At 50.4% G+C, this 14,924-nt stretch overlaps 1 protein-coding gene across 3 annotated transcripts in view; it reads left to right on the forward strand.

The window, feature by feature from the left end:
• Positions 1-14,924, forward strand: part of RHPN1 (rhophilin Rho GTPase binding protein 1) — a 130,845-nt gene that overhangs the window by 65,657 nt on the left and 50,264 nt on the right. For all 3 annotated transcript variants that reach the window (XM_088475220.1, XM_088475221.1, XM_088475222.1), the window contains 6 exons: positions 169-244; positions 3,160-3,237; positions 3,363-3,487; positions 4,213-4,379; positions 5,251-5,438; positions 6,927-7,083. In XM_088475220.1, the coding sequence (XP_088331346.1) occupies positions 169-244; positions 3,160-3,237; positions 3,363-3,487; positions 4,213-4,379; positions 5,251-5,438; positions 6,927-7,083 (791 nt within the window). The remainder of the gene's footprint in view (positions 1-168; positions 245-3,159; positions 3,238-3,362; positions 3,488-4,212; positions 4,380-5,250; positions 5,439-6,926; positions 7,084-14,924) is intronic.

The raw sequence follows: 14,924 nt of genomic DNA on the forward strand, positions 1-14,924 counted from the left end.
TCTGCTCCGTCCCCGTGGCTTCAGCCACATTCTGCATCTTTATCAGGGTCTCTAACTCTCTAATCCAGAGAACGTCCATGAATTCAGGTGACGGATAATAAGGCTGGATGTGAGGCGTCCGTGCTGTAGATGTGACTCTCATCCCTGTAAATGACTTTGTGGTTTCAGTGACGCCATCAGCGTTCCCATGATCCCGCTCGGCTTGAAAGAGACTAAAGATCTGGACCTGGCGGAACCTCTGAAAGTAAGTTGTAGTGGCCGCGTTACAATGCACTGGGGGACTCTGCGCCCCACGTCCAGGGGAGGTGCACAATATGCGAGGAGGGGGTTTGCTCACGTTACCTAAAGTTTCATAAATCCCATATGTCCAGAATTGTGCTTCCAACAATCGGGGCGGAAAGTGATCGGGACAGGAGTTTAGCTTCTGGTAAATACATTTCCTCTCCGTACTCACAGCATAGAACTGACAACACATCCCCCCTTCCTATTACATAGCACACACACCTCTTACTGCACTGCACGTACACCTCATCCCTTACTACACTGCACGTACACCTCATCCCTTACTACACTGCACGTACACCTCATCCCTTACTACACTGCACGTACACCTCATCCCTTACTACACTGCACGTACACCTCATCCCTTACTACACTGCACGTACATCTCCTTCTCCCTTACTACACTGCACGTACACCTCCTTCTCCCTTACTACACTGCACGTACTCCTCCCTTTGCACGTACTCCTCCTCCCTTACTACACTGCACGTACACCTCATCCCTTACTACACTGCACGTACACCTCCTTCTCCCTTACTACACTGCACGTACACCTCATCCCTTACTACACTGCAAGTACACCTCCTTCTTCCTTACCGCACTGCTCGTGCACTCCCTTCCCTTACCGCACTGTGCGCGCACTCCCTTACCTCACTGCACTGCGCGCGCACTCCCTTCCCTCACTGCACTGCGCGCGCACTCCCTTCCCTCACTGCACTGCGCGCGCACTCCCTTCCCTCACTGCACTGCGCGCGCACTCCCTTCCCTCACTGCACTGCGCGCGCACTCCCTTCCCTCACTGCACTGCGCGCGCACTCCCTTCCCTCACTGCACTGCGCGCGCACTCCCTTCCCTCACTGCACTGCGCGCGCACTCCCTTCCCTCACTGCACTGCGCGCGCACTCCCTTCCCTCACTGCACTGCGCGCGCACTCCCTTCCCTCACTGCACTGCGCGCGCACTCCCTTCCCTCACTGCACTGCGCGCGCACTCCCTTCCCTCACTGCACTGCGCGCGCACTCCCTTCCCTCACTGCACTGCGCGCGCACTCCCTTCCCTCACTGCACTGCGCGCGCACTCCCTTCCCTCACTGCACTGCGCGCGCACTCCCTTCCCTCACTGCACTGCGCGCGCACTCCCTTCCCTCACTGCACTGCGCGCGCACTCCCTTCCCTCACTGCACTGCGCGCGCACTCCCTTCCCTCACTGCACTGCGCGCGCACTCCCTTCCCTCACTGCACTGCGCGCGCACTCCCTTCCCTCACTGCACTGCGCGCGCACTCCCTTCCCTCACTGCACTGCGCGCGCGCACTCCCTTCCCTCACTGCACTGCGCGCGCACTCCCTTCCCTCACTGCACTGCGCGCGCACTCCCTTCCCTCACTGCACTGCGCGCGCACTCCCTTCCCTCACTGCACTGCGCGCGCACTCCCTTCCCTCACTGCACTGCGCGCGCACTCCCTTCCCTCACTGCACTGCGCGCGCACTCCCTTCCCTCACTGCACTGCGCGCGCACTCCCTTCCCTCACTGCACTGCGCGCGCACTCCCTTCCCTCACTGCACTGCGCGCGCACTCCCTTCCCTCACTGCACTGCGCGCGCACTCCCTTCCCTCACTGCACTGCGCGCGCACTCCCTTCCCTCACTGCACTGCGCGCGCACTCCCTTCCCTCACTGCACTGCGCGCGCACTCCCTTCCCTCACTGCACTGCGCGCGCACTCTCCCTTCCCTCACTGCACTGCGCGCGCACTTCCCTTCCCTCACTGCACTGCGCGCGCACTCCCTTCCCTCACTGCACTGCGCGCGCACTCCCTTCCCTCACTGCACTGCGCGCGCACTCCCTTCCCTCACTGCACTGCGCGCGCACTCCCTTCCCTCACTGCACTGCGCGCGCACTCCCTTCCCTCACTGCACTGCGCGCGCACTTCCCTTCCCCTCACTGCACTGCGCGCGCACTCCCTTCCCTCACTGCACTGCGCGCGCACTCCCTTCCCTCTTTGCACTGCGCGCGCACTCCCTTCCCTCACTGCACTGCGCGCGCACTCCCTTCCCTCACTGCACTGCGCGCGCACTCCCTTCCCTCACTGCACTGCGCGCGCACTCCCTTCCCTCACTGCACTGCGCGCACTCCCTTCCCTCACTGCACTAGCACATCCCCCTTCCATTCACATCCATCATTGTGTGGGCTCTTTAGCACAGATTGCTATTGTGCTGTGTTTTTATCCTTAGAGGGGAGTCTGAAAGTGCCGGGTTGCTGCTGTTAGCGTAGTGTCTTTATGGCCCATTCTCTTCTTCCTGCTACCTTGCTGTAGTATGTTGTTGTTGGGGTTTGGGATGGAATGCCCATGAGATTGGTAGATGATACTATGGATGATTGCTACCTTGATGTAGTCTGATATTATTGAGGTTTGAGTTGGAAGATCCATGAGATCTCTAGACGATACTATGGATTATTGCTACCTTGCTGTAGTCTGATATTGTTGGGTTTGGGATGGAAGATCCATGAGATCGGTAGATGACACTATGGATGATTGGTTCCTCTAATGTAGTATGTTGTTGTTGGAGTTTGGGATGGAAGATCCATGAGATCGGTAGATGATACTATGGATGATTACTTCCTCTAATGTAGTCTGATATTGTTGGGGTTTGGGATGGAAGACCCATGAGATCGGTAGATGACACTATGGATGATTGCTTCCTCTAATGTAGTCTGATATTGTTGGGGTTTGGGATGACCCATGAGATCGTTAGATGATACTATGGATGATTTCTTCATCTAATCTAGTCTGATATTGTTGGGGTTTGGGATGACCCATGAGATCGTTAGATACTAGATTGCTACCTCTGATGCAGACTATCTACTTCTATCACCTCTATCCAGGATTTCATTGTTGACCACTATGGTGAAGATGGCAGCCTCTATGACAAGGAGATAAATGAGCTCATGAATCTGCGACAGGTCAGTATCTTCTATATAAAGTATGCTGCGTATCTACTGCATTGATGTCGTGTTGGTATAAGTAGGCCTACACACTTGTGTCATAGCAGCAGACTGTGACTATGTGCAGACCGATCTCTCCCCAGGCCATGAGGACCCCCAGTCGCAGTGAAGCCGGCCTCGAGCTCCTGATGGAGTATTACAACCAGCTCTACTTCCTAGACAACCGCTTCGTTCCCACTAACCGGACTCTGGGCGTCTTTTTCCACTGGTCAGTATGTTTCCAGCTTCTGTCCACATGTGTCGGTGTCGCTCAACAACAAAAACATCAACTCCGTTTATTGAGAACGTGACTGAGATCACTAGTCATTGGATCTGCTGAGTTCTTTGTCTGGAATTAATGCTGCATTTATTAAAGTGAAGATGCCCAACAAGGATGAACGGTGATAATTATAAATGGTTTTGTCTTCAGTAAACTCTTTAATTCAGACCTTTATACTAATAAAAGCTGGGCCATCTGTGAGTGGGTGGGGAGCACCCTCGGATGACTTGATTAATTGCTGTACTTATGATGGGAGCCCAGTCTTGTAAGACCAGTCAGTGTCCATTCTCTTATATTGCAATCTTGTTAATGTTATGGCCGCTGGTATCTCCTTGAACTGTGTCCTAAGAATATTGATGTAGCATTATTGTCTCCATCATATGCCAGATAAAAATTGAGGTGGCACCATTACCCATGGCGACTCTGGGACACACACATTCCTCACCACCAGAGGAACGGTAAAGTCGAGGGAGAGGTTCTCCGCTAGTGTGAAGTTGCAGTAACGCCTGAGGCTGTCTCATATTAGGGAGTTTGTAGCAGAGGTTTGCCAGCATAGGTTGGGTTGGGGTAGAGAATGTTCAGCAGTTGTGAGTGTGAGGCAGAAGCTCCTAAACCATATGAAGTTTGGATAAAGACCTTTAGCAATGTGAGGTCTCACAACGTGTGCTTTTCAGGTACGATTCTCTCACCGGGGTTCCGTCCTGCCAGAGGGCTCTGGCTTTTGAGAAGGGAAGTGTCCTGTTCAATATGGGAGCCCTTTACACCCAAATTGGGGCAAGACAGGATCGCCTGACGGTGCAAGGAGTGGAGACCGCCATTGATGCCTTTCAGAAGGCTGCGGGTGGGTATTGCACACAATGCCGATGTTCATGTAGTTCACCGATTATGTGCACCTGCGCATGCGCAAAAAGTTCTGAAAACCCGTACAATGCATGCGTTACACAGAGTGCTGTGGCGATCAGGTCAGATGGTATCAGAAAGGTGATGGGCGTTCCTGGGCAGTGACTGGGCGGTGGCTGGTAGTGCACGCAAAAATGGTCCATTCAGTAGGCGTATTATGGGAGTGTCGCAGGATTGTCAATGCAAGAGGCTGCGTTCATACACACAGCTGCAGGCATAGGAGCCCGTGGTCAGATGGGGAAACTGCACATACTATAGGGCTGGTGCAAGTTTTGATGGTGCATTGAATGGGTGCGCCGATCGGTATTACCGCGTGCATGGGCGCTAATAGTGGGTGCCCTTATACATTCTGCTGCACGGATGTATACAAGGGAAGGAGTTTGTAGTCCATTTGCATAAACTCGCAGACGGGTGACCACCAATACACGCCGCAACGTGCGCTTTTGTGTATTATCCCATCATGATCTTTGTTACAGTTTTACCTGTGCGCTTTGTATCCTCATTTATTCATGTATCATTATAGTCTATTCTGTTTAATAATGTTCTTGATCTATTACAGACTTGCAGAGCAGCTTTACGGGTCTTTACATTATATGGACTATAGTTTTCTCTTTGTCACACGTAGGACTATGATCACCAGCATGACAGAGTGTATCTCTTGGTAGAATTATCATGTGCCGCCATGTATGGGGCTTATAGAAACCTTACCAGCATTGTCTGCCATAAATGGCGCTTTAACTGGCATTTAGTTCCATTAGGGATAAATTGGGGAGCGGAATGTGCTGGTTAATGAGCAGCTCTCTTCTCCCCAGGGTGCTTCAGTTACTTAAAAGAGAACTTCTCCAACGCCCCGAGCCTGGACATGAGTGCGGCCTCCCTGAACATGCTGGTGCGGCTGATGATCGCGCAGGTCCAGGAGTGCATCTTTGAGAAGTTTGTCTTGGAGAACCCTCAGAATAACTTCACCTCCCAGCTCCATTTGGCTCAGGAAGCAGCCAGAGTAAGTGCTCTCTCCATGGACGTATGAGTAGCTGTTTAGTAGTCTTCCAATGTCCAAACTACATTATATATATATATATATATATATATATATATATATATATATATATATTCAAAACTTGCATTCCATGACTGTAATCAGATTTTCGGTGTTTTTATTTGCTTTGTCTGTGTCTGCCTCTGCTCAGGAAGATCTCCCCTGTCTGTGATCTCCTCTGTCTGTGTCCTCCTCTGCTCAGGAGGATCTTCTCGGTCTGTGTCCTCTGTTAAGGAGATCTCCTCTGTCTGTACCCTCCTCTGCTTACGAGGATCTCCTCTATATGTGCCCTCCTCTGCTCAGGAGGATCTCCTCTGTCTGTGTCCTCCTTTGCTCGGTAGGATCTCCTCTATCTGTGTCCGCTTCTGCTCAGTAAGATCTCCTCTGTCTGTGTCCTCCTCTGCTCAGTAGGATCTCCTCTGTCTGTGTCCTTCTCGGTCTGTGTCCTCCTCTGTCTGTGTCCTCCTCTGCTCAGTAGGATCTCCTCTGTCTGTATACTCCTCTGCTTATGAGGATCTCCTCTATCTGTACCCTCCTCTGCTTACGAGGATCTCCTCTATCTGTGTCCTTCTCTGCTCAGTAGGATCTCCTCTGTCTGTGTTCTTCTCTGTCTGTGTCCTCCTCTGCTCAGTAGGATCTCCTCTGTCGGTGTCCTTCTCTGCTCAGTAGGATCTCCTCTGTCTGTGCCCTCCTCTGCTCAGTAGGATCTCCTCTGTCTGTGTCCTCCTCTGCTCAGTAGGATCTCCTCTGTCTGTGCCCTCCTCTGCTCAGTAGGATCTCCTCTGTCTGTGTCCTCCTTTGCTCAGTAGGATCTCCTCTGTCTGTGTCCTTCTCTGTCTGTGTCCTTCTCTGTCTGTGTCCTCCTCTGTCTGTGTCCTCCTCTGCTCAGTAGGATCTCCTCTGTCTGTACCCTCCTCTGCTTACGAGGATCTCCTCTATCTGTACCCTCCTCTGCTTACGAGGATCTCCTCTATCTGTGCCCTCCTCTGCTCAGTAGGATCTCCTCTGTCTGTGTCCTCCTCTGCTCAGTAGGATCTCCTCTGTCCGTGTCCTCCTCTGCTCAGGAGGATCTCCTCTGTCCGTGTCCTCCTCTGCTCAGGAGGATCTCCTCTGTCTGTGCCCTCCTCTGCTCAGTAGGATCTCCTCTGTCTGTGCCCTCCTCTGCTCAGTAGGATCTCCTCTGTCTGTGTCCTCCTCTGCTCAGTAGGATCTCCTCTGTCCGTGTCCTCCTCTGCTCAGGAGGATCTCTTCTGTCCGTGTCCTCCTCTGCTCAGGAGGTTCTCCTCTGTTCGTGTCCTCCTTTGCTCAGGAGGATCTCCTCTGTCTGTGTCCTTCTCTGTCTGTGTCCTCCTCTGCTCAGTTGGATATCCTCTGTCTGTGTCCACTTCTGCTCAGGAGAATCTCTTATGTCTGTGTCCACCTCTGTGACTGTTTTTGTTTCCATCACTCCAGGTTGAAGATGTATATACGCTGGTATACAGAACCATGATGCATCCCCCTGTTAAAGACTATGTCCCTTTCTCTTGGACCACAATGGTCCGCGTAAAAGCCGAACATTTCAAGGCACTGTCCCACTACCACGCTGCCAATGCTCTGTGTGACTTCTCCAGTGAGTATCTGCTTTCCTTATGCTCCCATAGAGGGGAGTCTAACCCAAATGCTCCACACCTAAACCTGTTTCCACAAGAACCTCTCTCCTCCCACCTAGTAGAACCAATGGGCAGTGTAGCTGATCACATTGTTAGTGCTGCAACAAATGCTGCTTCACTGAGCCGCAGCCAGCCTACCAGTCAGGGTTAGGTCGGGACGTTGGGGAGTTATTGTGGATATATAATTTTAGTTGGCGTTCCTTTATAATATAACAGATGCATTAACCTTCTCATGGCAATTTATATACGTATATTGTGCAGTGTTAGTGATCAGCAGAATACCTCTGCCTGAGATAAGGATTGTGCCCCAAAATGTAACTGCGCAGTTCGGCACCAGTAGCATACGTGTCAGGTGTGCGTCACGTTCCCTTACACCACTCACCATAGGATTTACTTGTGCAATACACCTTTGCTTCTGGGCTTAACAAAACAAAACCAAAGACAAAACGTTTTCTATCGTGTGTGTGTGTGTGTGTGTGGGAAAAACAGATGCGGTTATCTCAGACGTACCTGCTTCTCCGTGCTGGTCTCCGCGTGTTCCCAATCGCTGTGCTCGGCCTATGTGATAACATAAAAGAGAAATACCTCTAATTACATGCTTCTATCACATCTCCCCTCCCCACAAATACAGATGTGTCCTCACTCAGCTTTGCTCTCAGAGCGACACGTATTCACTAACGTGGTGCCAGATCTCGCACTGCCGTCACTGTCCTCAGATGTGTCCTCACTTTGCTCTCAGAGCGACACGTATTCACTAGCGTGGCGCCAGATCTCGCAGTGCCGTCACTGTCCTCAGCTGTGTCTTCACTCAGCTTTGCTCTCAGAGCGACACGTATTCACTAACGTGGTGCCAGATCTTGCACTGCCGTCACTGTCCTCAGATGTGTCCTCACTTTGCTCTCAGAGCGACACGTATTCACTAGCGTGGCGCCAGATCTCGCAGTGCCGTCACTGTCCTCAGCTGTGTCTTCACTCAGCTTTGCTCTCCGAGCGACACGTATTCACTAGCGTGGCGCCAGATCTCGCACTGCCGTCACTGTCCTCAGATGTGTCCTCACTTTGCTCTCAGAGCTACACGTATTCACTAGCGTGGCGCTAGATCTCGCACTGCCGTTACTGTCCTCAGATGTGTCCTCACTTTGCTCTCAGAGCGACACGTATTCACTAACGTGGTGCCAGATCTCGCACTGCCGTCACTGTCCTCAGATGTGTCCTCACTCAGCTTTGCTCTCAGAGCGACGCTTATTCACTAGCGTGGTGAGAGATCTCGCACTGCCGTCACTGTCCTCAGATGTGTCCTCGCTTTGCTCTCAGAGCGACACGTATTCACTAGCGCGGCGCTAGATCTCGCACTGCCGTCACTGTCCTCAGATGTGTCCTTACTCAGCTTTGCTCTCAGAGCGACACGTATTCACTAGCGTGGTGCCAGATCTCGCACTGCCGTTACTGTCCTCAGATGTGTCCTCACTTTGCTCTCAGAGCGACACGTATTCACTAGCGTGGTGCCAGATCTCGCACTGCCGTCACTGTCCTCAGATGTGTCCTCACTCAACTTTGCTCTCAGAGCGACACGTATTCACTAGCATGGTGCCAGATCTCGCACTGCCGTCACTGTCCTCAGATGTGTCCTCACTTTGCTCTCAGAGCGACACGTATTCACTAGCATGGCGCCAGATCTCGCACTGCCATCACTGTCCTCAGATGTGTCCTCGCTTTGCTCTCAGAGCGACACGTTTTCACTAGCGTGGCGCCAGATCTCGCACTGCCGTCACTGTCCTCAGATGTGTCCTCACTCAGCTTTGCTCTCAGAGCGACACATATTCACTAGCGTGGCGCCAGATCTCGCACTGCCGTCACTGTCCTCAGATGTGTCCTCACTTTGCTCTCAGAGCGACACATATTCACTAGCGTGGTGCCAGATCTCGCACTGCCGTCACTGTCCTCAGATGTGTATTCACTCAGCTTTGCTCTCAGAGCGACACATATTCACTAGCGTGGCGCCAGATCTCGCACTGCCGTCACTGTCCTCAGATGTGTCCTCACTTTGCTCTCAGAGCGACACGTATTCACTAGCGTGGTGCCAGATCTCGCACTGCCGTCACTGTCCTCAGATGTGTCTTCACTCAGCTTTGCTCTCAGAGCGACATATTCACTAGCGTGGCGCCAGATCTCGCACTGCCGTCACTGTCCTCAGATGTGTCCTCACTTTGCTCTCAGAGCAACACGTATTCACTAGCGTGGTGCCAGATCTCGCACTGCCGTCACTGTCCTCAGATGTGTCCTCACTTTGCTCTCAGAGCGACACGTATTCACTAGCGTGGTGCCAGATCTCGCACTGCCGTCACTGTCCTCAGATGTGTCCTCGCTTTGCTCTCAGAGCGACACGTATTCACTAGCATGGCGCCAGATCTCACACTGCCGTCACTGTCCTCAGATGTGTCCTCACTTGGCTCTCAGAGCGACACATATTCACTAACGTGGTGCCAGATCTCGCACTGCCGTCACTGTCCTCAGATGTGTCCTCACTTTGCTCTCAGAGCGACACGTATTCACTAGCGTGGCGCCAGATCTCGCACTGCCGTCACTGTCCTCAGATGTGTCTTCACTCAGCTTTGCTCTCGGAGCGACACGTATTCACTACTGTAATTGGCACTTTAAATTGCTCAAAATTCACCCAAATATTTGCGTAAAAGGAGCTTAATTTTCGCCAAAAAGTAGCATCATATTAGGGGAAAAGTAGCAAAGTGCGTGAAGACTAATCCGCATTGTGAGCGGTAGTGTGCGGCTAAACATGGAAAACATGTTGTCATACTGTACATTGATGTACGTCATAGACCTCTATACTGTATGTATGACTACATGAAATACCACGCTTAGCTGCATAGTCAGTCTTATGTACAGACAGCTATGCGGATTAGTCTTCACTCACTTTGCTGCGATTCCCCTAATATGATGCTACTTTTACACAAATAATTGTGCGAATTCTGCACAATTGAAATCTCTATTTTCTAACATATTTAATACAGACAAACAGGCATATTCTTAGAGAACACACATAATAACAACCTATAACATGAACATGCGCCTGTATATCCAATACTGTGGGCTTATTTTAGCGGTAAGGTCACATCTGTATATGGGGTCCCACATATTACAGGAGTGGTTTTATGCTTGTACACATAGGGAAGGTACTGTGTTATCTGCATAACAAAACTATAATGACACCATTGTCCTCTCCATTGTCTGAGCTGGATTCACAGAGCAGCCGCGGCTCGTTTTATAGCCCATTTTATTCCATTCTCTCTCCCCCATGTACAGGGAACACGGCCTGTTAATTATTGATAGTGCTCAGTACCTATTGTTTGCAGCATAGTGAGCAGTGACAGATTGTACAGACTGAGGGAGAGACGGCAGGAAACAGCTGCAGCGCCAATAATAAAGCTTTAATAAAACATTAACAAGTCAGACATATTGTTCCAAATTGTATCCACGAGTGGCCATTGCCTGAGAGCTCCACCATAATGGGCAGCAGAGATGGGATCTGCATGGGTTATCCTCTGGTACATCTGGTCTGATCATTGCATACATTGGGGTATCCTCTGGTACATCTGGTCTCAGATCATTGCATACATGGGGTATCCTCTGGTACATCTGGTCTGATCATTGCATACATGGGGTATCCTCTGGTACATCTGGTCTCAGATCATTGCATACATGGGGTATCCTCTGGTACATCTGGTCTCAGATCATTGCATACATGGGGTATCCTCTGGTACATCTGGTCTGATCATTGCATACATGGGGTATCCTCTGGTACATCTGGTCTCAGATCATTGCATACATGGGGTATCCTCTGGTACATCTGGTCTGATCATTGCATACATGGGGTATCCTCTGGTACATCTGGTCTCAGATCATTGCATACATGGGGTATCCTCTGGTACATCTGGTCTCAGATCATTGCATACATGGGGTATCCTCTGGTACATCTGGTCTGATCATTGCATACATGGGGTATCCTCTGGTACATCTGGTCTGATCATTGCATACATGGGGTATCCTCTGGTACATCTGGTCTCAGATCATTGCATACATGGGGTATCCTCTGGTACATCTGGTCTCAGATCATTGCATACATGGGGTATCCTCTGGTATATCTGGTCTGATCATTGCATACATGGGGTATCCTCTGGTACATCTGGTCTCAGATCATTGCATACATGGGTTATCCTCTGGTACATCTGGTCTCAGATCATTGCATGCATGGGGTATCCTCTGGTACATCTGGTCTCAGATCATTGCATACATGGGGTATCTTCTGGTACATATGGTCTGATCATTGCATATATGGGGTATCCCCTGGTACATCTGGTCTCAGATCATTGCATACATGGGGTATCCTCTGGTACATCTGGTCTCAGATCATTGCATACATGGGGTATCTTCTGGTACATCTGGTCTGATCATTGCATACTTGGGGTATCCCCTGGTACATCTGGTCTCAGATCATTGCATACATGGGGTATCCTCTGGTACATCTGGTCTCAGATCATTGCATACATGGGGTATCCTCTGTTACATCTGGTCTCAGATCATTGCATACATGGGATATCCTCTGGTACATCTGGTCTCAGATCATTGCATACATGGGGTATCCTCTGGTACATCTGGTCTCAGATCATTGCATACATGGGATATCCTCTGGTACATCTGGTCTCAGATCATTGCATACATGGATTATCCTCTGGTACATCTGGTCTCAGATCATTGCATACATGGGGTATCCTCTGTTACATCTGGTCTCAGATCATTGCATACATGGGGTATCCTCTGGTACATCTGGTCTCAGATCATTGCATACATGGGGTATCCTCTGGTACATCTGGTCTCAGATCATTGCATACATGGGGTATCTTCTGGTACATCTGGTCTGATCATTGCATACTTGGGGTATCCCCTGGTACATCTGGTCTCAGATCATTGCATACATGGGGTATCCTCTGGTACATCTGGTCTCAGATCATTGCATACATGGGGTATCCTCTGTTACATCTGGTCTCAGATCATTGCATACATGGGGTATCCTCTGGTACATCTGGTCTCAGATCATTGCATACATGGGGTATCCTCTGTTACATCTGGTCTCAGATCATTGCATACATGGGGTATCCTCTGTTACATCTGGTCTCAGATCATTGCATACATGGGGTATCCTCTGGTACATCTGGTCTCAGATCATTGCATACATGGGGTATCCTCTGTTACATCTGGTCTCAGATCATTGCATACATGGGGTATCCTCTGGTACATCTGGTCTCAGATCATTGCATACATGGGTTATCCTCTGGTACATCTAGTCTCAGATCATTGCATACATGGGGTATCCCCTGGTACATCTGGTCTCAGATCATTGCATACATGGGGTATCCCCTGGTACATCTGGTCTCAGATCATTGCATACATGGGGTATCTTCTGGTACATCTGGTCTCAGATCATTGCATACATGGGTTATCCTCTGGTACATCTGGTCTGATCATTGCATACATGGGATATCCTCTGGTACATCTGGTCTCAGATCATTGCATACATGGGGTATCCTCTGGTACATCTGGTCTCAGATCATTGCATACATGGGGTATCCTCTGGTACATCTGGTCTCAGATCATTGCATATATGGGGTATCCCCTGGTACATCTGGTCTCGGATCATTGCATACATGGGGTATCCTCTGGTACATCTGGTCTTGGATCATTGCATACATGGGGTATCCTCTGGTACATCTGGTCTCGGATCATTGCATACATGGGGTATCCTCTGGTACATCTGGTCTCAGATCATTGCATACATGGGGTATCCTCTGGTACATCTGGTCTCAGATCATTGCATACATGGGGTATCCTCTGGTATATCTGGTCTTGGATTATTGCATACATGGGGTATCCTCTGGTACATCTGGTCTGATCTTTGCATACATGGGGTATCCTCTGTTACATCTGGTCTCAGGTCATTGCATACATGGGGTTCCAGGATGCAAGTGACCTAGGAGATTCCCCCATTTCTAGCGCACTTGGCACCACTTGCTAGCTCATACTGGCAGCATGGAGCCCACCTGTATGACTTTATAAAACAGGCAGCATGTCATCCAATGACAGAGGGCAGCCTCGGAGTTAGGGTCCCCCAGGATTGTGTGAACACCACACCCCAAATATTTCATCTTCTTGGATCTTTTATACCTTAGATAGTCAATTGTTCCTTGCCAATAATTCTGATTACTCTAAATATAGCTTCACATGCAGCCATATGAACAGAGGAACCTGTGGCATAATATTTGTCGAGTCCTGTGCTCATCCCAAATTTAACTAATATCTATAATCTCTCTGCCTCTCCCCCTGGTATATTTCCATCATTATTCAAACATTCACTGATTACTATTCTGAGAGAACTATATTCTATTCCTCTCTCAAATTTCCACCCTATAGCTCAGCTCCCAAATTTCCGTGCTGTCTCTCAGCTCCCAAATTTCCGTGCTGTCTCTCAGCTCCCAAATTACTGTGCTGTCTCTCAGCTCCCAAATCACCATGCTGTCTCTCCGCTCCCAAATTACCTCGCTGTCTCTCCGCTCCCAAATTACCATGCTGTCTCTCAGCTCCCAAATTACCATGCTGTCTCTCAGCTCCCAAATTACCGTCCCATGTCTCCGCTCCCAAATTACATCACTGTCTCTCCTCTCCCAAATTACCGTCCCATGTCTCCGCTCCCAAATTACCGTCCCCCATCAGCTACCAAATTACCGTCCCATGTCTCCGCTCCCAAATTACCATGCTGTCTCTCAGCTCCCAAATTACCGTCCCATGTCTCCGCTCCCAAATTACCATGCTGTCTCTCAGCTCCCAAATTACCGTCCCATGTCTCCGCTCCCAAATTACCATCCCATCAGCTCCCAAATTACCGTCCCATGTCTCCGCTCCCAAATTATCGTCCCCATGTCTCCGCTCCCAAATTACTGTGCTGTCTCTCCGCTCCCAAATTACCTCGCTGTCTCTCCGCTCCCAAATTACCGTGCTGTCTCTCAGCTCCCAAATTACCGTCCCATGTCTCCGCTCCCAAATTACCTCGCTGTCTCTCCTCTCCCAAATTACCGTCCCATGTCTCCGCTCCCAAATTACCGTCCCATGTCTCCGCTCCCAAATTACCTCACTGTCTCTCCTCTCCCAAATTACCGTCCCATCAGCTACCAAATTACCGTCCCATGTCTCCGCTCCCAAATTACCTCGCTGTCTCTCCGCTCCCAAATTACCTCGCTGTCTCTCAGCTCCCAAATTACCGTCCCATGTCTCCGCTCCCAAATTACCTCGCTGTCTCTCCGCTCCCAAATTACCGTCCCATCAGCTCCCAAAGTACTGTCCCATGTCTCCGCTCCCAAATTACCGTCCCATCAGCTCCCAAAGTACCGTCCCATCAGCTACCAAATTACCTCGCTGTCTCTCCTCTCCCAAATTACCGTCCCATCAGCTCCCAAATTACCATCCCATGTCTCCGCTCCCAAATTACCTCGCTGTCTCTCCTCTCCCAAATTACCGTCCCATCAGCTCCCAAAGTACCGTCCCATGTCTCCGCTCCCAATTACCTCGCTGTCTCTCCGCTCCCAAATTACCTCGCTGTCTCTCAGCTCCCAAATTACCGTCCCATGTCTCCGCTCCCAAATTACCTCACTGTCTCTCCGCTCCCAAATTACCTCGCTGTCTCTCCGCTCCCAAATTACCTCGCTGTCTCTCCGCTCCCAAATTACCTCGCTGTCTC

Source organism: Taudactylus pleione, unplaced genomic scaffold, assembly GCF_031769625.1.
Source record: "Taudactylus pleione unplaced genomic scaffold, aTauple2 ptg000168l, whole genome shotgun sequence".
NCBI classification, from domain to species: Eukaryota; Metazoa; Chordata; class Amphibia; order Anura; family Myobatrachidae; genus Taudactylus; species Taudactylus pleione.